The sequence below is a fragment of the Myotis daubentonii genome, chromosome 1 (genome assembly GCF_963259705.1).
Source record: "Myotis daubentonii chromosome 1, mMyoDau2.1, whole genome shotgun sequence".
NCBI lineage: Eukaryota > Metazoa > Chordata > Mammalia > Chiroptera > Vespertilionidae > Myotis > Myotis daubentonii.
Window position 1 is genome coordinate 59,240,858 of NC_081840.1, and position 27,649 is coordinate 59,268,506.

The following is a 27,649-nucleotide window of genomic DNA, read 5'->3' on the forward strand; positions in this document are numbered from 1 at the left end:
ACCATTTTCAAGGAGCATGGGGGCGCAGAGTTCTGAGTTCTGTTTTGGGTATGTTAAGCTGGAGATGCCTGAAAGTCATCCAGGTAGAGATGAATTTATGAGTCTGGGATATAGGGGAGAAATCTAGGCTAGAGATGTAAATTTGGTGGTCATTAGCCATGAGACTAGATGAAATCATCAAGAGATGTGTATAGACAGAAAAGAGACGTGTGTAGACTGAAAAGAAATGTGTGTAGACAGAAAAGAGATGTATATGAAAGTATTTTATTAGTCATGTCAATCTATTATTCATATGCACAAAAAGAGAAACATGATGAAAAAGTCTTAAATTAAAGCAAGGGTAATTTCTCTAAATATGAGCAAGTGTTCCAACTGTTAGGATGATTTAATATGGAGTGGATTGCAGGTGGTTCCATTCTCGGAGAGCTTCAAAGAACTGTTTGCCAATTACAGGTCTTGGATTTCTTAGATTACTGGTGGTTGGGGGAGACTTTCTTGTCCTATCAAGTGTAACTAAAAGAGGAAAATGAGAACCACATGAATAAAAAGCAACATATTTTATTATAATTAAATGTGCACATATAAATATATATGTATATGTTCATGTTCATCAAGAAATTAGTATATGCTCATCAAAGAATATTTGGAACACTAAAAAATGAAAATCACCTGAAAATATATCACTGTTATAATCTCTTTTTAAATAATTTTTCCTGTTCATTCTGATAAAGTTGTAATTATAAATAGGTCTTTTAAATTTGATAAATTATTTTTAATTGCTTTTTTAATTCAAGCACAGGAAATTTACTCAATTGCTTTAATGAATAATGTGTACTTCAGTTCTCTAGTGTGTCTAGGAATGGCAAAGAAATGGAGAAAAGTTGCTAAAAGAGTTGGGCAGGAAGAAAGAAGAGAGAAAAGAAAGATGAGGGAGAAGGCAGGAGGAAGGGAAAGGGAGTAGAAAAGATGATGAAGGAGATGTGGGGAGAAACAGAAGAGTTGTGGGAACACAATAGAGAGATGCCAGGGATAAGTGTGAAAAGAAAAAGGTTTAGTAATTTGTGAGAGAGCTCCTGAGATAATCGCCATTCATCTGGCCCTCCAACACCACAGCTATAAACAGGAGCGTAATGTGTTGCTTCATATTTCTGCTCTTTGAACTTCACATAGTTTGTTGGTTTCAGTTCTTTATATGCTCTTTTGCAATAAAATAATTAAAAACATTCAAGTCAACAAGGTAGCTGGAGCTGCCTGTGAGTGGGAAAGTCTTCTCTTGTTACAGAAGCTAAAACTAGGTCCCTAAAGAACAAAAACTTGAGGGTTCTACCTATGCCTTAGGCATTGATAACCCAGAAAGCAAAAGGCAGGCCAGCTGTTTATTCTATTTACTCTAGTTCTTCATGAACCTTTGATTTCATGTTTTCTCCATCATGTTGGTGATAAGTTAGATGAATTAGTTTGGAGGCAATAAAAATTCCATAAAAATTTTTGTATGCATCAACAATTTTTCATAGACAGACTGCAAGTTTACCCAAAATAGCTTCCTCAAAAATGAATGTGATTGTTTGAAAAATCTATCAATTTGCATAGACTTATCACCATACCAAAAAAAAAAATGCATCCTAAGCAAATATACCACTGATAGTGGCCATTTATTTTAAACTTAACAAATAGTACATCAATGCATTTGCTTCCAAGATTTACTTAATAACGAGTAAAAATGTATGTGGTTTCTATTAACTTTTATATAGATCACACACAAATGCTAATGTTAACCATGTACCAAATCCTGCTTTAAAATTATTAATTTCAAAGAAACATATAAATCTGGCTATAATATGTCAGTGTAAATAAATCAATAAGGTCCAATGGCCAGTGTATTTGAAAGAACAGGTCAAAATTTCATAGCTTTAATGCAGAGGTAGAAATTAGACCACATTTTCCAAGTACTGGTTTATGTACTGAGTAGTACATAGGAAGAACTTGCTGTCCCGAGTACAAAACAAAGATAGCATCAAGAAAGATTTCAATAAATGCAAAATCTACTGTAAATGCATTTTCCGGAAATGCAGTGCTAACCTGGGCTAGGTTAGTAAGGACAAGTAGGGCCACTGAAGTACTGATCCAATCTGGAAGGTGACACAGTGAAGACCATTCAGTCTCCTCAGAAGGCTGTGAAATTGAGCCAAATTGGGCCAATTTACTATTGCCTTTGTCTTAATTTTATAACCATTTTCATATACTAAGACCTTCCAATTTATGAGTAAAATATTTTAGTGGTAATGTTAACATAACAAAATATAGAATCTTGAATGTTGAAGGAGAAAGAAATGATTTTCTATGATATAATATCATATATTTTGTTTGAATGCACTCCAGGAAAACAGATGTAATTTGTTTCAACTTTACACTTGGGCGATTTTTCCTACTGGACAATATTTTACTTATGAACTATACTATGATTTGGGGGGGGGCAGTATTTAACAATAGGCATTTCTTTGATTTGCATACTTAGTACATTGCTTTTTTTCTTATTTTAAAACTACAAGGAGTCTATAACTGCATCTATTTTTAGATCTGTAAAATTGAGCATGATTATGTGTTTTTACTACAATTAAAAAAATTTAAAAAGTGATTAACTCTTTCTGCAGACAAATGTCAAAAATAGAGTTCAAATTCAAAAATATAGAAGGATATGACTTTTTGAGAAGTGGTGTTTTATTCCTCCAATTTTAATCAACCATCTTAAAGAAATTTCTCCATTACTCATAAGAACTAATTACTATAGTGGATAAAATTATATTTAAAAAATTTTAATGTGAATTTCCACAAACAAAATTTGTTAACATAAAGACTGAGAGGCTCTTGTTTTAGCATATGATTTTTGGTAGTTGCCATATTTTCATTTTGACCTTTTTTAAAATTATTTAAGTACAGTGCACATACAATATTATATTAGTTGCAAGTATACAAAGTAGTGAGTAGACATTTATATATTTTATGAAGTTTTCACCCCAATAGGTCTAGTACCTATCTGGAAATATACATAGTTATTATAATATTGTTGACTACACTAGTGCCCCGGTGCATGAATTGAAAGGAAATTAATAGAAGGTGGCCAGCAGGGCAGGACTGGGCGAGATGGGCCAGACATATCCTGGAGCCAGCTTCTTGCAGTCCATCCCCAACTGGCCACACCTGGGGCAGCACCGTGCCTTGAAGGGCATCTGTGGAGTGAGTGGGGTCCCTCCTGCAGGTGGGATCCCTCAGCCTGGCCTGTGGGTATTAGGCGAAAACCAGCTCTCCAACATTCCCTGAGGGGTCCCGGATTGCAAGAGGGCAGTTCTTGAGTGACACACCCGGAATCAGGCTCCCTCCTCTCTGGTTCTGAGGTGCATCACCCAAGAACCACTGCTACCAAGTCACTGCAACTAGGCAGCTCCTGCATTGAGCGTCCGCCCCCTGATGGGCAGTGCACATCATACCTACCAGCCAGTTGGATGGTCACTTAGCCTTTTATATATATAGATTCCCTATGCTGTATTTTACATCCCCATGACTTTTAGTATTATTCGGAACAGTCCACTTAATTTCAACTGGAAATTTGTACTTCTTAATTCCTTTCACCTTTTCTACCCATTCTCCAACCCACCTCTAAGCAAAGCTCAAAGTTATCAGGTAGTATTTTGCCAACTAAAAAAACAAAAGGAATTTCTTAGTTAATATTCTCAAATTCTTAGACTTGTCAAAAGAAATAACATACAGTGCAGGCTTATTTATATCTAGGGGCCCGGTGCACGAAATTCGTGCACTGGGTGTGTGGGGGGGGGAGTGTCCCTCAGCCCAGCCTGCCCCCTCTCACATACTGGGAGCCCTCAGGCGTTGACCCCCATCACCCTCCAATCGCAGGATCGGCCCCTTGCCCAGGCCTGACGCCTCTGGCTGACGCGTCTGGCCCGGGCAGCGGGGGCCCGCAGCTGCAGCGGCCCCACGATCGTGGGCTCCGCTTTAGGCCCAGGCAAGGGACCCCTAGCTCCCGGGACTGCCAGCTCTTAGCTCCCCCCTGGGTTTCTGATCACTGTCAGTGGCAGGGGGCTTCTTCCTGCTTTCCCTTTCGCCTCCCTGCATTGTGCCTACATATGCAAATTAACCACCATCTTGTTGTCAGTTAACTGCCAATCTTAGTTGTCAGTTAATTTGCATATAGCCCTGATTAGCCAATGAAAAGGGTAGCTCGTACGCCAATTACCATTTTTCTCTTTTATTAGTGTTGATTATTTACCATGGGCCTGGTGGCTTGTCTCCATAAGTTATTACAAAAATGAGTTTGTGAAAGCCTTATATCAGAGTAGGAAACCCCAGGCTTGCACTTCTGACCCTTAGCATGATTTTTTATTCAGTGGTTAAGGTAGTATTATTCAGATCACAGTCCACTTATTCAAGAAGATGAATCTGCCATGCCCCCTAACTCTGGTTATACCTTTCAAAATCTCTGTGGACTTCAGAACTTCCAGAGCATTGCTTTACCTTTTATCTCTCCTGCTTTCTTGATGTATCTGTGTTTCCTTTTCCTTTTCTTTAATGTTCACTCTAACTCTTGCCCTGCTTGTGCATTTCTCTATATATTTCCTCGTATCCTGCTTCTTCCTCCCCTCTCTTTCACCCTCTTTTTGCTCCCCATCTTCTCTTTTCATAATGTGGTTAAAATATGTTGTGAAGGATTTGCCTGTTTACCAGCTCTGTGTTACCACCCTCCTACCATATTCTCAAGCCACCAGGAATCACCACATACATGTCTTTTTGCACAGCTCTTCACCCTCTATCAAAATCCTCCAACTAATTCCCCTTTTGTGCAGATGCAATTTTTCTAGGAAACTTTCTACTCTGTCTCCTTTGCTTTTTTAGCAGCACCCAGTATTCACTTTCATTCTCCTGATCAGAGGCCTGGTGCACGGATTCATGCAGTGGTGAGGGGTGTGGCCTGTGAGGATCAGCCCACTGTGGGAGTGCCGCTCATCCTGGTCAGCTTAGCGGCAGTGGACCCGCCCTCTGAGCGACTGCTGAATGAGGAAATTAGTCTGAGCTGATATTTCCGGGTAATGTCTTGGGTAAAGGCGTGCTCTGTGTTCTGGAGGAACCTGGCAGAGAGCTTTGCACCCCAAAGCCACTTGGTGAATGTCCTTGATGTGTGATGCCAGGTCAGTGACACCATCGGGGATGTTCAAGGAAGCTGTGCTCCAGGATCCTTAGCCATCAGGACAGCTTCCCCGGGGGGGGGGGGGGGGGGCCACAGTCACCTCCCCTCTTGCTGTCCACCTATGCCAGCTCCCCGCATTCTTTCTAGAACACACCTTAGAGGTCCTGCATCAGTTGGTGGGGTCAGGCCAGAGTCTGGATTGTCTCAGGTATTTGATAGGTGCAAAGACTTGGCCTCACCCTGAGCCTCATCCTGGGAGCAGCCGCTCATCCCGGTCAGCCTAGTGACACTCCCACTGTGGGAGCACACTGACCACCAGAGGGCAGCTCCTGCATTGAGTGTCTGTCCCCTGGTGGTCAGTGCGCGTCAGAGCAACTAGTTGACCAGTCATTCTGGTCATTCTGCCGTTCAGTCGCTGGGCTTTTATATAGAGAGATTAGTAATTTACAGAACTTACCAAATCATCCTATATAATAAAAGCCTAACATGTTAAGTGTCCAGTCGTCAGGTCATCTGCTCAACCAATCAAAGTGTAATATGCTAATGATATGCTAAGGCAGTGATGGCGAACCTATAACACGCGTGTCAGAGGTGACACGCGAACTCATTTTTTTGGTTGATTTTTCTTTGTTAAATGGCATTTAAATATATAAAATAAATATCAAAAATATAAACCTTTGTTTTACTATGGTTGCAAATATCAAAAAATTTCTATATGTGACACGGCACCAGAGTTAAGTTAGGGTTTTTCAAAATGCTGACACACCGAGCTCAAAAGGTTCGCCATCACTGTGCTAAGGCCACTCAACCACTCGCTATGACATGCACTGACCACCAGGGGGCAGACACTTCAACTGGTAGGTTAGCCTGCTGCTGAGGTCCAGCCGATCAGGACTGAGCGAGACAGGCCGGACACACCTTGGAGCCCTCCCATGGTCTCTCCCCAGCTGGCCAACCTACTGTGTCCCTCCCCGACCCCGATCGTGCACCGGTGGGGTTCCTTGGCCTGGCCTGCGCCCTCTCGCAATCCAGGCTGAGGGACCCCTCCTCGAGTGCACAAAATTCATGCACCGGGCCTCTAGTTTCCTATAAAAGAACATTAAAGGCAAAAGTATATATCTTCATAGCCTTTATTACTCAACTAGAGGCCCAGTGCACGGATTCGTGCACAGTGGGGTCCCTCAACCTGGCCTGCACCCTCTCGCAATCCAGGACCCCTCAGGGGACGTGGGACTGCTGGGTTTCAGCCCAATTGAACTGGCCTGCAGGGATTGGGCTGAAACCTGGCAGTCTGACATCCCCCCTAAGGGATGTAGCAGTGCCAAAGTGGTAGGTGGCTGGGGAGGAGCCCTAGCCAGGGCTGGATGCAGCTCCACTGCTGCTCATCCCAGCCCTGCTGCGCCAGCCACTGCTGCTCAATGGTGCTGCCACAGAGGCAGGAGAGGCTCCTGCTGCCGCAGCTGCGCACCAGCCATGAGCCCGCTTCTGACTGAGCAGCACTCCCACTGTGGGAGCACACTGACCACCAGGGGACAGCTCCTGCATTGAGCATCTGCCCCCTGGTGGTCAGTGGGTGTCATAGTGACTGGTCGACCGATCATTCCAGTCATTTGGTCATAATGGTCACTTAGGCGTTTACATTTATAGATGTCACCTTGTACATTTTATTGAATTTATTGGGGTAGCATTGGTTCACAAAACTATGCAGATTTCAAGTGTACAACTCAACAAAACATCATCTGCACACTGCATCGTGCGCCCATCACCCAAAGCAATCTCTTTCCATTCCCATTTATCCCCACCTTTGCCCACTTCCACCTACCCCTTTCCCTCTGGCTATCACTATACTTGTCTGTGTCTATGTATCTAATATATATACATATGTTTTGGCTTTTTTGCTTAATCCCTTCACCTTCTTTCATCTAGCTCCCCTACCCTATCCCCTTTGACTGACAGCTGTCAGTCTGTTCCATGTATTCATGCCTCTTTCTATTTTGTTCATCAGTTTTATTTTGTTCATTAGATTGCACATATAAGTGAGATCATATAGTATGTGCCTTTTCTGACTGGCTTATTTCACTTAGCATAATAATCTCCAGGTACATCCATACTGTTGCAAATGGTAAGATTTCCTTCTTTTTATGGCCATGTAGTATTCCATTGTGTAAATGTACCACAGCTTTTTTATTCACTCACCTATTGATGGGCACTTGGGCTGTTTCCAGATTTGGCTATTGTAAATAATGCTGCAGTGAACATAAGAAACCCAAAACACTAATTTGAAAAAATATATGCATCACCTGTACATTAAATGTGCTTTATAAATATTGAATTAAATTGTATTCTTAATTTAAATCCCAAAGATCTAGATCAAATTGCATTTTAACTCCATGTGACATTTAGTTAAAATTTTCCATGATTAGTGGCTCTTAACTTTAAAATTTTTCTCATTTTTAAAAGAAGTCTTCTCCAGTGAAATTGTGTCAGCCTACTCCCAACTGTAATATACATCTTTATTTTTAAATAGTAAATAAGATAAATTAATAAAACATTGGTATTTCTAAATATACTATAGTTTTAATGTACAAGGAAATTAAAAATATCTTTATTCCAGTAAGTGAAAAACTCATCAGTTTATGTAAAATTATAATGTAGATGGGGAAATCTACATTACATTATTATATTCTCTTAGACTTTCAGACCAGCAATATAAAGTGTTATTCTTCTTTACAGTTACTATATCAACTCTTCTCCAACTTGGTTCTCACCACCTCCCCTTTCTTTACTCTTCACCTCCCACCTCACCTATAAGGTTAATGCTTTGCATAGAATAGTTACTAATTACCTTATTCAATGTCCTTTATAATTACTTGACCCACTAGCATAGCTATTTATGCATTCAACAGAAAGAAAAAAGGGGGAAAAAAATCTCAGTTACAAATTGTTACTGTTTATACCAAACAATTCAAATACACCACCATTTGTTTTTCTTCTTTTTAAAACAAGGCCTTCTTTTGGCTTCTACATGATTCCTGTATCTCTACTCAGTTCTTGGCATCCACCAATTATGTGCTTCCCACATCACTCAACAGGTTTGTTAGAAAAAAGATTCGAAATGGCAGATGGGGAAGGAATGCTAGAAACTGTGTGAGGGCAGCAATAGTTTCTATCTTGAGCCCTACTGTGTTACTTGCCCCAACAACTAGCACAGTTCCTGGCATGTAAAAAGTACTTAAAAATACTTTTCAATCCTGGCTGATTTGGCTCAGTGGATGGGGCGTCAGCCTACAGACTGAAAGGTCCCAGGTTCGATTCCAGTCAAGAGCACATGCCTGAGTTTCGGGCTTGATCTTCAATAGGGGGTGTGTAGGAGGCTGCCGATCAATGATTCTCTCTCATCATTGATGTTTCTATCTCTCTCTCCCTGTCCCTTCCTCTATAAAATCAATAAAAATATGTTAAAAATATTTTTTTTTCAGATAACTGAATGAATATATGGATCTGTATTTGGGTTTATATTAGGGATGACCAACTATCATCTATTTGTTGATCTCTTTCTTCCTAATATATAAACACTGGGTTTTCAGATTATATACAATTTGGAGAAATATTCTCCGCTTTCTAATGACTATTTTACTTATAAAAAACATATCCACTTTTTAACTCTTGGTGGGGGCACAAAATGGAAAATAATCCTAGTAAAGAGAGTGTGTTGAGGAAAATCAGCTAAGCATTTGCTTTTACAAACATTGCCACTAATTCATAACATAACTTTAAAAGTTATCTGACTTCTGTGTCTCAGGTCATTCAATAAGATGAGCATGATGGCTAGATCACTTTTGGGGTGGGGAACACAGGTGTTTTTGAAAATCTAATGAAAGCTTTGAAACCATTTCCCAATATTTTGTGCACAATTTTTCTTACCAATTTCCCTGAGGACCAAATGTGAACTGTATGTCAAGATCACTGAATGAGCTGATCTCAAGGCTTCCTTCCAGCTCCCTATGTCCAGAATGGAGTTGGCTTTGTCTCATCCAACCCATAGTGTGCTTTCAAGCAAATAATCTAATTTCTTTCTCAGTGCTACAAAGTGGGGCATTAACACACACTAGAAGCTTTCCTGTCTGAGTTTACAGTAGGAGAAGAGAGCTACATGCTTCTTAAGGAAAACATAAGCCAAATTCACAGCTTCCATAGGAGAGCTGTCTATTCCTCAGGCTAATTTCACAAACATACTACCCTGCTCCTCCTCTGTTCTTGCTCTAACTTAACTTTATTCCAAGCTTCACTAGACATTCTTCAGATGCAGAAACCATATGTGGTAACCAGTGTTTGGTTAGGACTCTAATGATACCCACCACTTAGTGTTTATAGATATTTTGGAGCAATATTCTCCCCTCTCCAGTGACTATTTTACTCCCACGTTTTACTAGGGTTGCTTTGTGTGACCAATAAAATAAGGCAGAAGTGATAGTGTATCATCCAGTTTTCATCTTGGAGATGAATTCTTGCTCCCTCCTCCTCTCTTTCATGCTCGGTCTGTTATCATGTTATAAAGACATTTAAGAAACCTATGGACAGCCCCACATGGGGAAGTCTCTGGCCCATAGCCTTCTAGGAACTGAGGCCTGCCAATACCATGGGAGAGAGCTTGGAAGCTGATCCTTTGGCCCCAGTCCTGGCTGACAGCTTGACTGACACCTTGTGAGAGACCCTGAGCTAAAATCACTCAGCTCAGCTGCTCCCAGATTCCTGACCTAGAGACACTGTGAGATAATAAATATTGTTTTAAGCTGCTAAATTTGGGAATTCATTACACAGCAATAGATAGTTATTTCTCTCTCTCTCTCTCTCTCTCTCTCTCTCTCTCTCTCTCTCTCTCTCTCTCTCCTACTTAGTACTATTGGTAACATTTTACAGTTGAAATCTATTCAAGCAATCTGTTCTAACCTCTTTCGTTTTATATATTTTTAAAATGAGGCCCAGGCCATAACTGGTTTGGCTCAGTGGATAGAGCATCGGCCTGCAGACTGAAAGGTCCCAGGTTTGATTCTGGTCAAAGGCATGTACCTTGGTTGCGGGCACATCCCCAGTAGGAGGTGTGCAGGAGGCAGCTGGTCGATGTTTCTCTCTTATCAATGTTTCTAACTCTCTATCTCTCTCCCTTCCTCTCTGTAAAAAATCAATAAAATATATTTAAAAAAATAAAAATAAGTAAATAAATAAATAAAATGAGGCCCAGAATAGTTAAGTGCTTGCCAAAGTCATCCAATTAAATACTGAAAGAAAAAGCATTAAAACCTAGTCTCCTAATACTAAACACTGCATTATTTCCATGTCCTATGCAACCTCTCACTTTCTAATCAAGTCAATCTAGTTTTAAGGGGTAAATAATATGTATTAATGTTTATACTAAAAGAGCACTATTGGTATGATAAACTAAGACCGATAAATCATAAATGAATTATGTAAGCCTACTTTTTTTTCCTTTTCTCCTAATTGACAATTAAGTCCATTCATAAACCCTTATACAAAGAGTGGGTAGAACAAGGTAATGAGTATTAATGAACATGAGCTAATTTTGCTACTTGTGGGTAGTTCTGATAAGAAACTTTGGTAAGAAAATTAGTTAAATTTTTATTAAAATAAGTGTTCAGGTTATTAGCAAATATTAACCATCAAGTCACTTTTGTGAAAAATATAAATAACTGATTATTTTTTATTAGTTACTGCTTCTGCATTCTTCTTCAGTAGCCCCTTATTACCTACTAGAGGCCTGGTGCACAAAATTCATGCACTGGGGGGAGGTTCCCTCAGCCCAGCCTGCCCCCTCTCACAGTCCGGGAGCCCTCAGGGGATGTCTGTGGGAGGCATCTGGGCTGATCAGGGGAAGGCGCCACTCCCATCACCCTGCTGCTGCTGCCACTGCCGGCTTCCACAGCCGCCAAGGTGTTTTCATCAACATGGACTCCAGTCCCTTCACTACAAAAAAATGACAACTTTCTTTAGGCATTTTCAAGATGTCTCTTTCATAGGATATGACATTTCTTTTTTTCTTTCTTTCTTTCTTTCTTTCTTTCTTTCTTTCTTTCTTTCTTTCTTTCTTTCTTTCTTCCTTCCTTCCTTCCTTCCTTCCTTCCTTCCTTCCTTCCTTCCTTCCTTCCTTTCTTTCTTTCTTTCTTTCTTTCTATCCTCACATGAGGATATTTTCCCATTGATTTTTAGAGAGCGTGGAAGAGAGAGGGAAAGACAGAGAGAAACATCAGTGTTAGAGGCACACTTCAAGTGGTTGCCTCCTGCATGAGCCCTGACCTGGGCCCCACCAGGGAGGAGTCTGCAACCTAGGTACATGCCCTTGATCAGAATTGAACCCGGCCCCCAGCCACGGCCATGGGGCTGGGGCTGGGAGCCAGCCCCCCTGTGTGTTGTTCTCTCCAGCTCCAGGGCTGGGCGCAGACCAGCCTGTCGTTCTCTCAGGCTCTGGGCCCACACCAGGCCCCTCCTCCTGAGTTGGTTGTGACGTTACAGCTCCCAGCCTAATTTGCATATTATCTGTTTCTATAGATAAGGATAAAGTACATGTTTCCTGAAATGGACTGTAGTCTCATCTCTCCCTGATTCCTACTTTGAATTTGATACTCCTGAAACACTAATTCCCACACATACCTACTGACACACCATTCAGTTTTCTGCATGTACTATTTCCAGGAAGAAGTGCCCTTTATTCTTACTCATTCCCCATTCCCTATCCCCTTCTAGCTAGCCTGGTTCACTCCCACTAACTCTTCAAGATGTATACAGTTCAAATGTATAAGGTCCTTCAAAAGTCTTGCTCAGTCTCTCTATGATTCTGCGATTGGCCCTTCACTATGACCTCCTAACTTCTTCCTGAACATATCTTTATCACATACCACATTCTATTAAAATTGAGTCTTTGGTGTTGGTCTTCCAAGTGGGCTGAAATTTTCCAAATAGTGGATCTTTTCCATATTTTTCTATGTAGCCAAAGTACCTAGCACACAATATATGCTCAATCAATATTGCAATACAGGATATAGTATTCTAGTTTCTGGAAAGAGGCACTGCAACTTTCAAAATACAAGCATTCCAAGATTTTTTTAAGATGTTGAAAGAAACTCAAGTCAATCAGTCACAAATAATGCATATGTCTAATTCTCAGGGGAAAAAAAAGAGAAACAGATATATGATTTACCCAGATATAATGTCTTCGCTCTAACCCGTCATTTTTATTCCCTTTCTTTTGCCTTTTTCTTTTAATTGGGCAAAGTTCTAAGGGGATTAGAAATAAATTGAGAACATAATAATCATGGACCAAAGGAAGAACCAATTTGCCAGTAAACTATTTTTTTTCCAACTATCCTTCAGAAGTGCTTGTTAGAACACTCTCTGCTGTTTCTTTTATTTGTTTTTGTGTTTGTTCTGTTTGGATTTAGTGGCCTTTGGAGAGGGAAACTATCTGGCTATACTCCTAAAATTAACGGATTTATTCTCTAAAATTAAATTGTACATATCTATATATTCTATAACAATTGAGGACAATTAACAGAAGTATAAATATTTTTAATAAATAACAGAAACGTGTTTAAAATACAACTAACTTAAATTTTGTGGCATCTCTAGCCATTTGTTAGCAAAATAAACTAAAAGTTCTATGCCAACTCAGAGGAAGGCAGATGGAGATGTTGTGTACAAGGAAAGTTGGAGTCAAGTTTTTATTTAATGATAAAAAGATAATGCCAACTGCTCATTAGGTCATATTACAGAGAAGAAAATGTCAGCTGTTTATAGTTCTTCACATACAAATTATCCCACTACATGGTGCAAATTAATAGGTGATATTTTAATAACGCCAGTGACATGTGGTGAAAACTAAAATTATGCTTTGGAGTTAAACCCTCCTGGGTTCACATCCCAACTCTGACAGTTACTAGCTATGAAACCGAGAGCAAGTTACTTAACTCTGTGAGCCAAAGTTGCCCCCTCTGCAAAGTGAGGATAACTCTACAACCTTAAGTGTTCTGTGATGATTAGAAATTTGATAATATATATAAAGTGTCCATAGGGCCAGGTACATAATAACCACTTAATATGTTTACCTCTTAAAGTAGTTGTTCTTATTATCTTAAAATAATATAAATGGCCTGTGTTTTTATTCTGGAGTGAAATGTTACTTAAAAATGCCTCACTTCGCTCTGGCTTGGGTAATTTAATGGTTAGAGTATCGGCCCATGCAACAAAGGGTGGAGGGAGGGTTCGGTTCCCAGTCAAGGGCATGTACCTGGTTGCAGGTTCTATCCCAGGCCCCAGTTCAGGCATGTGCAAGAAGCAACCAATCAATGTGTCTCTTCCTCTCACATTGACCTCTCTCTCTCTCTTCTCTCTCTTTCTCTCTCCTCTCTCCCCTCTCCTTTCTATTCCTCTCCCCTCCCTCTCCTTCTCTTCTTCCTCCCTCCCTCCCTCCCTCCCTTCCACTCTATCTAAAAATCAATGGAAAAAATATCCTCAGGTGAGGATTAACAGCAACAACAAAAAAAAATGCCTCGCTTCTTCCCCTTCCAAGTCTCTTAATAACTTGTGTTGGCTTTAAGGAAACTGGGAGGTTTAAAGGCGTATTCTGAACATGAACTTGTTGCTCTTTAATGCATAAGCATGTTTATCACACAGCGAATTCATTGGGCCTACTATTCAGTGTCTACTCTTTGTAAGTTAACTAACCATCAAATATTTCCAGAAAGCAATCATTTCAAACAGAAATTTTGATATGATCATTTCAATTTTCAGCTAACTTTGAAGACTAATCCTTCTTAATTAAAGTTAACAATGCCTAAATAAGAAGCAAAACAGGCCTATATATAATTTTAAAACTAGAACTTGTACACTAGCAAACTTATCAAACCAGTCAATCTCCAAGGGGTCTTTTCTTCAGTGAAATGGACTAATGGGGATTGCAAGCTTAAAACAAAGAGGTATTTTTAGAAATAATTAAAATGGAATGAAGTGTCCAATTGCACCAATTTTAATATTGGCATATGTATTTTAAAAGAAATACATCTATTTAGCTCAATAAAAATGTTCCCAGTTGTACATTGTGCAATTTTACATAGACTAAATTAGACAATTTATGACAAAAACAAACAAAATTTATTTCTACACATTGCAGTAATTTTAATAATGATATTAAATAATACTTTAAAACATCATAAATTTTAAGTTCAAGTACAACTCAACAACCATGATATATAGATTTATGCTTGTTTTCTTTGGGAATGAATTATTATTCAATATCAGATCAACTTCAAGACATTTAGAAAATTTGAAGACCAAGTTTGGCCAGAATCTTTTCAAAGTGTATAGCACCTTTGTATGTCTACTAAACACCCAACTTTATTTTATGCATTATTTATGCAGAAAGAGGATTGAGCACAATTTCTCAGAAACAGAGAGACTTCAGTAGATTTATCTCAGTGGAAAAACATCTCAGCTCATTGCCTACTTCATGATTTACAGAGAGTAAAACTATGCCAACTGCTTGACTACTGAGTGTCCGGTTAAATAGCTGAAACAGGTGATCCAGCTCTAATGATAATGTCTTATCTTCAAAAATGTGGCAGACAACCTCCATAACTTTGTCCTTAAAAGGCTAAACATATTCCTCAAAACCATTGTTTCTCTCACTTTTTTAGAAACTATTATGGGAGAGGAGAGAAGTCCTCCATAAGGGTAATGTAGCTTTTACAATGAGTATCTGTGAATAGTTGATTTAAGCAGGTTGTAATTATGATCAAAGATCAAAAAGGAATTAAAGCCCTAGCCAGTTTGGCTCAGTGGATAGAGCGTCAGCCTGCGGACTGAAAGGTCCCAGGTTCGGTTCTGGTCAAGGGCATGTACTTTGGTTGCGGGCACATCCCCAGTGGGGGGGGGTGCAGAAGGCAGCTGATCCGATGTTTCTCTCTCATGGATGTTTCTGACTCTCTATCCCTCTCCCTTCCTCTCTGTAAAAAATCAATTAAAAAATATTTTAAAAAAGGAATTAAAAAGAGAAAAATATGCAGTTATCCAGAAAAGCAGTATTATTGCAATTTAATTTATGTTTACTTTACCATTCCAATTTAAATTATGCCTTCAAAAATGTTACCTTTTAAAGGAAATAGCCATTTTTAGTAAACAGGGCAATCAGAAAAAGTCTGAAAGTTAATAAAGGTCAAGTATTTTTCTCATATTTTGAATAGAAAAAAAAGAAAGTTAATCTTTGTGAGCTTAATATTGATACCTAGAAAAATACTAAGTCACTTTCCATTTCCCAACCTTGCAGTACTCTCTTATTACCAATCATCTGCACAAAGTATGTCCTCTGAAGGTAATACATTTGTTTGCTCTTTCATTCTGATTATTCTTCAGGTCATTTTTCTTTCAGGAAAGAATTCCATGCTACCCTCCTCAATTTGATTTAGGCAACCCCTAATATGCTCTCCACTTTCCTCCTCTGACTCATAGTTCACCCTCCACCCCCAACTAAACTGCTAATTCTCTAAAAACATGGATTATGGACTTAACTACTATTTACTACTTACTACTGAAGCATCAGTCTGGCATAGGGAAGTATCAATGATTATTTACTGAATTAGTAAAAAACTGAAAAAAGCAGTCACCAACCTTTCAAAGTTTTACATGATATCTTTATTATTCAAGCAAACAGGGAGAAAGCTGTCCACTGCCTACAGGTGAACTCCCTATGATTACTGCCTCAGTATTTACCAGACTTGCCAAGCCTGTGGTCAGAGTCCAGTTAGAGACACAACAGGACACCAAGAGCCTCTCCAAGAATCAGGCTACTGGCACTAAAACAAATTCATACTGTATTCACCAACTTGGCACTTCTCCCCAGCTCTTTATCCCTACATACATGTCCTCTTCTCCCTTCAACATTGCTCACGAAGTCCAGGACCAATCTTATAAGTGCTAATAATGAGTAGGCAGATCCCTACTAAAATTTATAGCCCACTGCTTGTTTTTTTACCAGTATAGCTCATTTAATTCTTAAAGACTTTTCCTCTCTTTTTTTTTAATGCAGATATTCCTTAAGTCAATGTCAACTATGATTATATTTTTCTTTATATAGTTTTTGATATACAGGGATTAGTTTATAGTCAAATGATAATAAGAATGGGTGTTGAAGAGGGCCATAGCTCTTCCAGGATTTGTCTTTACCATGCCTTGCCAATCACCGTTCTTGTATCACCAGTGGTAACTGTACATGCTTAGATCCTTGGCCTCTACAATAAAACTTATTCACTAGTTCCTTGAAATTACCCAGAAAACACTAAGTCAAATAGGTTACAGAGGCCAAGACATTTTTAATGATAGAGAATAAGAAAGAAGAGAGGTGCACTTCTCTTTTATTTCAGCAAAGCTTTAATTCTTGTCCACATCAAATTTTGATAACTTAGTAATCTATTTCTTACTTGTAACTAGTTTTAGATGTGTAAAAACTTAAGGGAGAAATATGCTGAGTGATTGCCAATCCTTCTCTCTTCTCCCACCTCTTACATTGGACTAAGTGCTATTTCTTCTCTCATTGGGAGATAGAAGGAAGAGTAAGACATGATACTTAATCCACCAGAACTGGCATTCTAGTGGCATTGCCAAATGCAAGCGTGAAGAACGATAAGACAAGGCAAATGTGCTGTGTATGGCTAGAAAGACAATTCTATTTACAGTCTTCAATAAGTGACCTGTTCAAATGATATTGCAATTAATTCATTAAATTTGCAATTCTCCTTCTAGGTTATGCTAAATTTCACATTTCTAGTTTTTGGCCAGTAAATGAAATTTGTTCTTTATTGGTACAATTGAAAGAACTTCAGCCTTTGCTCAAACTACTTTTTTGAATAATAAAGCAAAAGTTTCTTGCTTTCAGGTACATAAGATAAGAAATTTTCAATCATCTTGGAATCCTAAAATGTTTCTAGTTTGGAGTTGGTTTCTAGGTCGCCCAAAAAATAGGTATTGGGCATCATTTCAAATTAGGAGAATGATTCTGTAAAGTTGCTCAGAACCCAGAAAGATCTTTAAAGTAGGTTTAAATCTTACTGCAAATCTCTGGATTTCAGCCCAGCATCCATACCCTAAATATTACCCTAATAATCCAAAACATGGCTCCTGACTTTGGCACAAATTCTTGGTTCAATGTCATTCTTAAAATACTACTCAGGTCAATCTTATAGCCTTTTAATTTGGAACAAACAACTTAGTGGAAGCTTGATTTTAGTTCTTCACTACACAATAGATAGATCCAGTAGCTCTCACTTTTCAATGTAATGAAATTTAAATGTTTTACCCAATCAAGGGTGAGAGTGAGGAGGGTGAGAGGGTTGTGTGTGGTCTGTTGTCAAATAAATTTGGAAAATCATATATAGTCTTCTAGAGTTTTGTAATTCGTATTAGTGTGGTATAGGCTTAGAGAATTTATTTGGTGAAAAGCTTGTTCAACTTTGTTTAACTTAATATTTCTCAGTTGGTTAGCCATGGAAATTGTGCTGCAGGAAGCACCATTAATATCTGTAGGAACACTAGTGATCTAAGAAACAAAGTTTGAGATTGCTGCGTTAAGAAAGATCTGCATTGCCTAGCCAGTGTGGCTCAGTGATTGACCCAGGAACCAAGAGGTCACTGGTTCTATTCCAGGTCAAGGCACATGCTTAGGTTGTGGGCTCAATCCTCAGAAGGGGGGGTGGGTGTGCAGGAAGCAGCCAATTGATGATGTTCCTGCTTCATTGATGTTTCTATCTTTCTACCCCTCTCCCTTCCTCTCTTTCTAAAAACCAATTAAAAATATTTGGGGAGGAAAAGGAAAGATCTGCATTGATTCTGAATTTCATCTCAAATCATTTTTTCAACATTATCTACAATTACATCTAAAGTTCAAATAGGCAGGTAAATGGAAAGTATTATAATAGCTTTTAATAGAACCTAATAAATATGGTATTTTAGGATGTTTAAATACACTTCATCTCTACTGTCTTACATCATAAAAATAAAGTCAGTTTCAGAATTGTCCTGATAAATATGCAAAGATTATTGCAGTTTGGGGCACAAATTTAACTAGTAGATTCAAGCCTTCTATTTGAGTAACATCTGCAATAGTCGTATTATCATATTAACCCCTCTGCATACTATTTTGTTTCTGTTTGTTTTGATCTCAGAAATCCTCCCACTACTATCTTATCCACCTATTGAATTCCGTTGCCCTTATGTTTAAGTACGTCAAAAAGTTAGTAGAGCTACATTTTAGGAAAATCTTTTGTACTTAAATTCTCTAAATTTAAAATGCAAAATCCATTAAGTTTTATATAAAGTTCCTTTTCCTCTCTTCGCTCGCCTTTTTCTCTCCTGTTCACAAACAGATATTTTCTTCCTATTTATTCTTAACAAGACACTTGCTAATGGCTCTGTCAAGGACTCAACGCTTACCCCAGTAGAAGTGATTACATCCCTCTGCAGGGAAGTTGACCAAAGCAAGTGGAGAGAATCTTCCAGACCCTGTTCTTCCCCAATGTATCAACCCTGTTCCCTCTGAGAATGGTGTTGTCCATTTAAAAGTCAAGTTTTACCTGGAAGTGCATGTTGAATAACTCTCCTCTATCCTTCCCCACCCCAGTCCTGTTGTCTTTAGATAGTACTATACAGATCTGTTCAAAACTAGCTAACTTGAGCCCTAACCAGTTTGGCTCAGTGGTTAGAGTGTCGCCCTGCAGACTGAAGGGCCCCAGGTTCGATTCTGGTCAAGGGCATGTACCTTGGTTGCGGGCACATCCCCAGTAGGGGGTGTGCAAGAGGCAGCTGATCGATGTTTCTCTCTCATCGATGTTTCTAACTCTCTATCCCTCTCCTTTCCTCTCTGTAAAAAAATCAATAAAATATATATTTTTTTAAAAAAGAACTAGCTAACTGGAATGATATTTGTTTGGTTAGTGAATTTGGTATGGCTTCTCTAAGTTAGATAGAGAATCTCAGGTAGACTCTGAAATGCAGAGGTGAATCATGGTCAAGTTAAATGTTCAGGGACTCTTTATTGTGGCTTTCAGAACCATGTAAAAGGCAGAGGACCTTCATTTTCCAACCCATCCTGCATGTGGAAAGATTGTATATGAACTGGGAGGACACTAGGCTAACTGAAATAAACCAGACACAGAAGGGCAAATACTGCATAATACCACTTATAGGCTGAATCTAAGATAGTCAAACTCATAGAAGCAGAGAGTAGAATGGTGGTTGTTAGGGCTCGGGGAGCAGAAACAGTGAGGTATTGTCAAAGGGTATCAAGTTTCAGTTACAAAAGATGAACAGGTTCAAGAGATCTGTACAGTGTAGTGCCTATAGTTTACACTATTGTACTCTATACATAAATATTTGCTAAGAGAATAAATCTTATGTTAAGTATTCTTCTCACAAAAATTATTATTATTATAAATAAAAAGAACAGGAGGAAACTTTTGGAAGTGGTGGATATTTTGTGCTGTTGATTTCGCTGATGTACGTTCACCTCCAAATTCATAAAGTTGTATACATTAAATAAGTACAGCTTTTTGTTTGTCAGTCATACCTCAATAAATTCTGTGTGTGTGTGTGTGTGTGTGTGTGTGTGTGTGTGTTTCATGAAAGATTAGGTATGGTTTAGGAAAGGAAAGCATATGAAAAACTATTTCATTTAAGGAGGGTTTTTTTGCTTATTACTTAGCCATACACAATTCCTGCCTTTTCTTCTACATGCCATATGTGAACTTAAAATAGCTTATTTCATAGTGATTTAAAAGAACCTACTGTGCTCCCCAAAATTACTTGATACAGAGGAAGAAGGCTAGGATCCTTCCAAACATGAAAGCGTTGCCTTAATCCCACACTTACAAAGGGAACAAACCTCTAGCTTCATATCCTTTCCACTAACCTGGATGGACCCTCTAGGCTTGTAGTTTCTTTCCCCCTGGGTTTTCTAGACTGGAAGTTGTCTCTTTCAATCACTGCTTTGAACTCTGCGGGGCAGCCAAAGGAGGTGACACCTTAATTTGAGGGCTGCAGGGTTCCTAGCAGTAAGTGGCTCATTTAAGTGCCAGGTGAGCTGGCACTGATGCCTGTCCCGCAGGTGCTCTGCTGCAGCGCCGCTTGAAGGTGTCAGAGAGACTCGGACCTGCCTGTCATCATGCGACTGTGGCACAGGACCTGCTATCTCTGCAACCAACTCACTCCCCAAAGAAACCTTTTTACATAGCAGCTTTAGAGCTGTCATCACGTGCACTTCCAGGCCAGTTCTCCAGATGCTGAAACCCCTGAGATTTGTCAGAGTTCAAATGGACCCAGGAGAATGTCCTTAATAAATCCATTTCAAAATCGTGCAGGATAAGTTACCTCTGGAGCCCTCCACGGGTACAAAAATATTCTTGGGACACCTGAGGAGATTCAGGCTGAATTAGAACCTTTGGTTCCATTAGTTAGTGGTTTTCAACCTTTCCTGCACAATAAAATCACCAGAGAGCTTTAACCAACATTAATACCTCGGTCCTCCCCACCTTCTTGAGATTCTGATATAACTGAGCTGTGCGTGGTTTCCCCAGTGATCTAATGTGATCCCTCAGCCCCGTCTTTCTCAGCTTTGGCAACATGTCAGAGTTATCTGGGGAGCAAAATTCTCAATGCCCAGGCTGCGCCCCCAATCAATTTAATGAAAATCTTTGTGGGTAGGACCTGACATCAGTATTTTTTTTAAAGTTCCCCAACTGATTGCAATATTTAGCCAAGGCTGATAAATAGAAAAGTGTAGAAAAGGAAACCCTTCCATATGTCTAAAAGCTGGCTTTTTGCATTCTCTCCAGTTTACTTACGTCTCTGATTGCTCTGAAACTATAGGCTGAAGAGTTGTGACACAGCTGAGTAACGAGGGAAAACACATATTCAGATGCTCTGGGTTGGCAGAAAATGAAACTGATAGGTGAGACTTTACAAAATAAATAAGAGATGTACCTGTGGCAATAAATTATTAGGACTTCATAAGTGCCAGGCACTTGCATTAGCCCACAAAAGAGGGAGCCTATATGATGAAAAACAATCTTGAATATTAGACTTTTCAAAAGTAGCTAATATTTTCAAATCTATTCCACAGAATTTTATCCATCTCCCATAATTTAGAGCCTTGACAATTTACTTAAGGGACTACAGGTCATCAGTTCTACAGGATTCCATTTTGTCAGTAATTCTAGGATGTTGGTTCAACTCCATGGCTATGTTCCTCATTATCTATTTTTTAAAGGTGGAGTTGTCCTGGTTTTCTTATTTTTTACTTTGGCTATGTGAATTATTGTTCTTTGAGTTAACTTGCTCAGAACTGTTTGGAGCACAAGCAAGTTTGCCATATTTAGAGGTGATGTGTATGTTTGGTAGCTACTAGCAGAGATTATTGTTGATTAGGAGCTTGTCCAAAGAATTGTTGACAATTGAGTCGCTGAAGATTTTGTAGCCAAAGTCAAATCCAACAGCACTGTGTTTATTTGCTTTTTGCCAATTGTTAGGCCATATCCCGTTACAGTCTAACAATCCAAAAGAGAGTATTGCCAAATCATTGGCCAGTTTTCAGAATGGCTAACCCTTTTCTTGCTATGGAACTTAACTATAACCAGTAAGGCATACTTTTTTTTGGATCGGTGCTGTATGACAATTCAGGATTTTTCTTTTCTTAAAAGGCATGGGTGATATTTACCATTGCTGGGAAAGGCAAAACCTTTAAGTAATTGGATGCCTAAAGGAAGGAGACCATCCTGAGAGACTGAGCTCTGTTCCACATCTGTCTCTCAGGGCAGTTGCCGGTTCCCAATGCCCTGCTGCCGTCTCTCATTCGGCACCTCAATTCCCAACTTAAACAGCAGTGTTATTTCTGTCAGGTGTGGAGTGATTGCTTCTGTCTGCTGATGGGTTGCCTGGTCCAACAATTGTCTAAATTCACCCTCTGGCCTGTCTCCCAGGGGAGAGCTCTGACAAGAGCGGTGGAAGCATTGACCATCCATCGCCAGGCCCTTTATGATGGTATTAATGCTTCCCTGCACAACAGCATATGTATTTTACTTGTGAGGTGGGGGCATTTTATGCTTTTATTACCCTTTTACCAGTATTAGTTCAAGTTAAGTTCTAGTTTCATCACCTGGAAACCTACTGTGAGGCTAAATGTGGAGCCACCAGAGAGAGCAAGTGGAAAGGAGAGGCTTCTTGTCTCCTGGGTGATGATGGTATGCAGTCTCAGGACCAGGTCTCCAGCAACAACTTCTCTCCCCTGAAGACTCAAAATGTGGTCCAGCATCTCTTGGCCTCTCATGGGTTCCTACATTTACACAGTTGGGTCTTGCTTATATGTCTACTAATACGTCTTATTTCTATTGGGTTCCTTGGTACGCTTTTTCTGCGATTTCATTCCAATATAAATGTAATATATTTCACAAGACACCACTATAGTAAGATAGATTGAAATGAGATCTTCACAACCCAGGGTAGCTTATGTAACTTTTTAAGTTACCTAAAGATATGAGACATGAGCTATCATATCCTGCTCCCTACCATTCCCCCTTCTCTTCCTTCTGGCTTTCCATCCACCTACCCCAGCCCAACACCTTCTGAAATCAGAAGTATCCATCCAGATTTTCCACCTCCTCTACTCACTCCAATCCATTATCTCAGCAATATCTTATAAACTTCATTCTTATGAGTAGCTATGCTTAATACTGGTAAAGTAAGCAGTCCTTCAAGACCCATTAATATCCTGATGTCACTTCATTTCTTTTTCTTTTTTTCTTACTGCAGAATTAGTTAGTGTTAGAGGAGAAATGGCTTATCAGAGTGGCTTTATGATTACTCAAGGTTTATGCTAAATTGTATTTCAGACTACAAAATAACTTTAGCATTTTGTGTATATATTTACAAGTGCCTATGTTTCATGGTTTTAAGAAATTTTAACATAAATAAAACTTACATATGTAAATGTATTCCAGTTGTAGATATTTTTATCCCAAATAATTATATATATTATTCATTTTTACTGGATTTTATATCTAATTTTTCACTTTTTTATTATTTGACAAAAGCATTCAAAAGGAGTTAGTCAGCATATAGAAGAATTCCACAGGGTTTAAGTTTAAGACACTTACTACTACAATTTTCAATTAGTTCTGACAGCTCATTCTTACCATTGAGATACTATCACTTTCATCTCATTCAGTGTGTGTGATAATTATGAGTACTTACATTTTCCACATTTATGTTATATAAGTTCTGTGGTTTAAAATAAAATAGGCTGTAAACTAGAAGATATATTGGAAATCATCTGTACATATCCCACATCTTACAGATGAAAAATTGAGAATTTTTAAAAGTAAGAAATTGTTCCAAAGTCATTCACAGACAGGGGTTGGACCCAAATGTTATAACTTCACCTAGTCTTCCCCATCAGGTTCTGTTATCCATTATAAATCTCAACTTATAAATGAATTTATTATAGGCCAAATTCTGTTGCTCACATAAAAGTGGCCAACCACAAATAGTTATAACTTTCCTCCAAATAGTTATTTCCTTAGCTAAACATCAGCATAATCAGGCCAGTATTCTAAGGATAACATGATAACTTCATTAATAACAGTAATTATAAAACCACAACTGTTCACAATCCATTAAAATGGTCTTAACATTCTATATCAATTATAGTTAAATTAGCTAAGAAGCCTGAAAGCCATTCATTAAATAAACAACAAAAGTTTTAAATATTTACTAGGCCATCCTGGCACTGTCCTAGACAAATGTTTACACCACCATCCCCAGGCATTCCTTTTCAATTGACTTTAACACATGATATTATAAAATGATATAATAATAACATTGTTCAAGTGCTAGTAATACAAACAAAATTTATTTTTACTCAGGGACTTTTAAATTCTAATATATATGTTGAGGTATATATTTTATCCCATTAAATTTAATGCTATGATAAATCCAATCTTGATATTTCAAGATGAATAACTGATTCTTGAGGAAAATTAGGGCTTATTAATTGAAAATCATGGAATTAACATATTTCCAACGCACTTGTATTTCTTCCTTCACATTTACCTATCTTTTAAGGTACCATAGAACTATGGCATAGAAGATTTATATAAATAAAATGTTAGGAAGGACCTATTTTTCTACTTAGGTAAATAATTAAACATTATGACATGCAAGCTCATTATGACATGAACAAATAAGGATACCACAGACTTCCTTCTGTTTTATAACAATTCACAATTGCACAAGTCACTGAATGTATTTTTGAACATAGACTCAGTATTTTGCATCACAGAAATATCCTTTCAAAGAAAATAAAATTATTTTTAAAAGTAAATTCTCTGTTCCTCAAACTAATAAGTGGTTTATGATGACTATTTACTGAGTACTCTATTAGTGTTCATAATGAGTTTTGCTAGCAGATACATTCACATTTCAATGTGAATAATACCATTGTTGAACTTGTGTTATCAGTTCAACTATATTAGTAAACTTGCCCTGTTCCAGGAGGTTTTTAGGAACACAGTCCAGCTATCCAACTTTAGAGAAATTAAAAGATGAGGTTTAATTTTTTCCAAAAAGTAAAAGGAAACATAAAGCATGTCACTTGCTTTTCCAAGATTGTTAGGGTTCATTAGTAGTGCTATAAATAAAAGACATTACTTACTGTAATTGTTCTTCATCTCTTGGGTGCCTTTGACTTTGCCTCGTTTATCAATTCTCAGATACCACTGTGTTCGACAGAAGAGTCTTCTCACTCTTATATCCCCTCCTTCCATGTAATCATAACTTCTTGTATGTCGCTCAGGGCTGGAACAGTTCACATTTGCAGCCATTTGCTCTGGAGTCATGTCATTGCAAGCTAAAGATATAGTGCCCACTAGACAGATAATGTGGAAGCAGGAACTGTAGAGCAAAGTTGGCAGGATCCATGTCAGTATCCATTTGCGCATTATAGTGTAGTGCTCCGGGTGTTCATGAATAACATAATGAAAATTAAATCTTGAGTGATTATTGCTCCTAGGTCATTGACCTCTTCCTATCCGTGAACTGTAGGTTGATTTAAGAAAGAGTAGTTGCTCTTTCCAGTTTGGTAGCCTTCTCCTAGTTCCTGATAACAATACAGGATTCCTCCTTTACTCTGCGGGTATATCCTTATAAAAACAGGTTGTAGGAAGCTCAGTTGCTGTGACGCTGTTTGCTACTTGATTTCTGTTTGCAATGAGAGATTAAGAATAGGGACAGGAGGAGAAAGGAAGATGAAAAATTGAATGTCTAGCTCTCAGTGGGTAAATAGTATTATAACATACAGTGCGGTGTATACTGTGGAGGTACATTTAAAACAGCCTTCATAGGATGCCAACATGTTTACCATTCTATATGTAAATTTATAAAAGTTATGCATTGGTAGAGATAAAGCAAAATATGATTGTACCAATCATTCCAGTTCTATTTGATAGAAACATCATGCTATTAGAGCTATTGGTTTAAATTCAGTTCTAAGAGTACTCTTAACAAAGTAAAAATGCTTTCCCTAGATTTCTTTGTTATATGCTTTTACGTTTTGGTTAATCAGTTATTTTCTCCTGAACTGCCCACACTTCTCAAGTTAAATGTCAGAATTGCTCTGGAGAGCTTCAACCTTCTCATTCTGTTAGTTCTACAGTGAAATTACTATAGATAATTATATGGCTTGAAAATCTGGTAACTTTACTTTTCTCCTCAGTACTAAAACCAGAGAAAGAGATAAACTACTAGAAAACATTCAGCATTATTTTTAAAGACAAATAACAGTAACTTACTTGTTCTGTTGATAACAGCTGGATACACAAGAATTCCATGTCTGTTGTCTGCCTTCTGCAACTTGAGCCTCTCTACTGTAGCTACAAACTACTTCTCAGCTGAGAAATTCTCCAGCAGAATCATAATTGTTTCCATAAATCAACAGGCAAGAGGATTTTCTCTGTGTGTGTGAGTGCGTGTATGCTTGTGTGTATGTGTGTGGAGCCTTTTATTCAGGGCTTTTCGATAAATACCTTTGCTGACCTCATTGGAAGCAATTAAAACTTAACCAGTGAGCTGTTAGTTGAATACAACAGCGAGAATAAAGGAGACTTGTATAATATTCATTCAATGGTCATGAGAGGGAGCTATGAACATGGTTTATGCTTAAATCTACAAGTGGGTATCTCCTTAGTAGAAACAGCTCTCCGAGTCTGAAGCAGTTAGAAGGGAAAAGGGAAGTTTTTGTACCGTCTTTACAACATAGCAGTAGTATATAAATTGAAAAATATTCCTTTGGACATATATAAGGGACTTTTCAATAGTTAGAAAAATTTTTCCATAGCTCTATGATGCATGTATTTCTATTACTCTCTGGTACTCAGAATGTTAGAATAAAACTACTAATCTGTATTTACTCACATCTTCGTGTCCTAAAGTACAATATTACAGAGGCAAGGGTATATATCCCTTTATACAGAAATATTTCACCATTGTATACGCATATAATTTGTATGTCTGATATTTCTAGACTGAAAATGAGAAGACCTGGGTTCTTATTTGAGCTGGGCCTCTAATTACAAATATGACCTTGGACAAGTCACTTAACATTCCTGAGTCTCAGCTGCTGCATTTGTAATATTAGTTTAAGTGATTATATGGTGCCTTATAGTTTTAAAATTCTGTGACTTATAACTTTAACTACTGTATAAGGAAAAGGATACACAATTTTTAATTATGATTTTTAAAAATAAAAAATAAAGAAAATGGTTTTACATTGATTATCAGTATTTGACTCTTGCCTCATAAGACTATTATCACAATAAATAAATGTTAATTTATAGATGGAATTATAAGGGTTATAGCTAATGTAAATAAGAAAGCTATTTTACTTTCTAGCATGAAGTGTTCTCCCCTTTACTTCCTGTTCTAGCATATATATAATTGTTTTCTGGTGTTTTATTAGATATTTGTCACAGAATAATTGCATTGGTAATCTAAATCAATATTTAAGAATGTATATTAAAATTCTCTTTCCCATTTTAAGACACACACACACACACACACACACACACACACACACACACACACACTGCATTTGAAATGTACTACTTTACCACCAGGTGGTGCATGTAGACCAATAGGATAAGGAAACTAAGTCCTTTCAATTGGATTATGTTATTTCCCTTTGTGTATATGCTTTTAGGGAATAGAATTAAGAGCATAGAATAGTTTAAATGTACCCAGGTCCTACTGTAGAAGCACCAGATATTGAAATTAAGTGTATCAGGGCAGAGGAGTTTGGGCCCTTCTATAGCTGAAAGCTAGATTGCTCAAAAATATCCTATCATGCATTTC

The 27,649-nt window shown here is 38.2% G+C and overlaps 2 protein-coding genes across 2 annotated transcripts in view; one reads left to right on the top strand and one right to left on the bottom strand.

Annotated features, from left to right (window-relative positions):
• The window catches only part of FGF7 (fibroblast growth factor 7), a 65,246-nt gene extending 38,931 nt beyond the window's left edge, over positions 1–26,315 (bottom strand). The window contains exons 1-2 of the mRNA XM_059701843.1: positions 26,092–26,315; positions 24,957–25,501 (exon numbers count right to left, since the gene is read on the bottom strand). Of these exons, the coding sequence (XP_059557826.1) occupies positions 24,957–25,242 (286 nt within the window). The 5' untranslated portion in view covers positions 25,243–25,501; positions 26,092–26,315. The remainder of the gene's footprint in view (positions 1–24,956; positions 25,502–26,091) is intronic.
• The window catches only part of FAM227B (family with sequence similarity 227 member B), a 213,718-nt gene that overhangs the window by 118,164 nt on the left and 67,905 nt on the right, over positions 1–27,649 (top strand). The gene's annotated exons all lie outside the window — the stretch shown is intronic.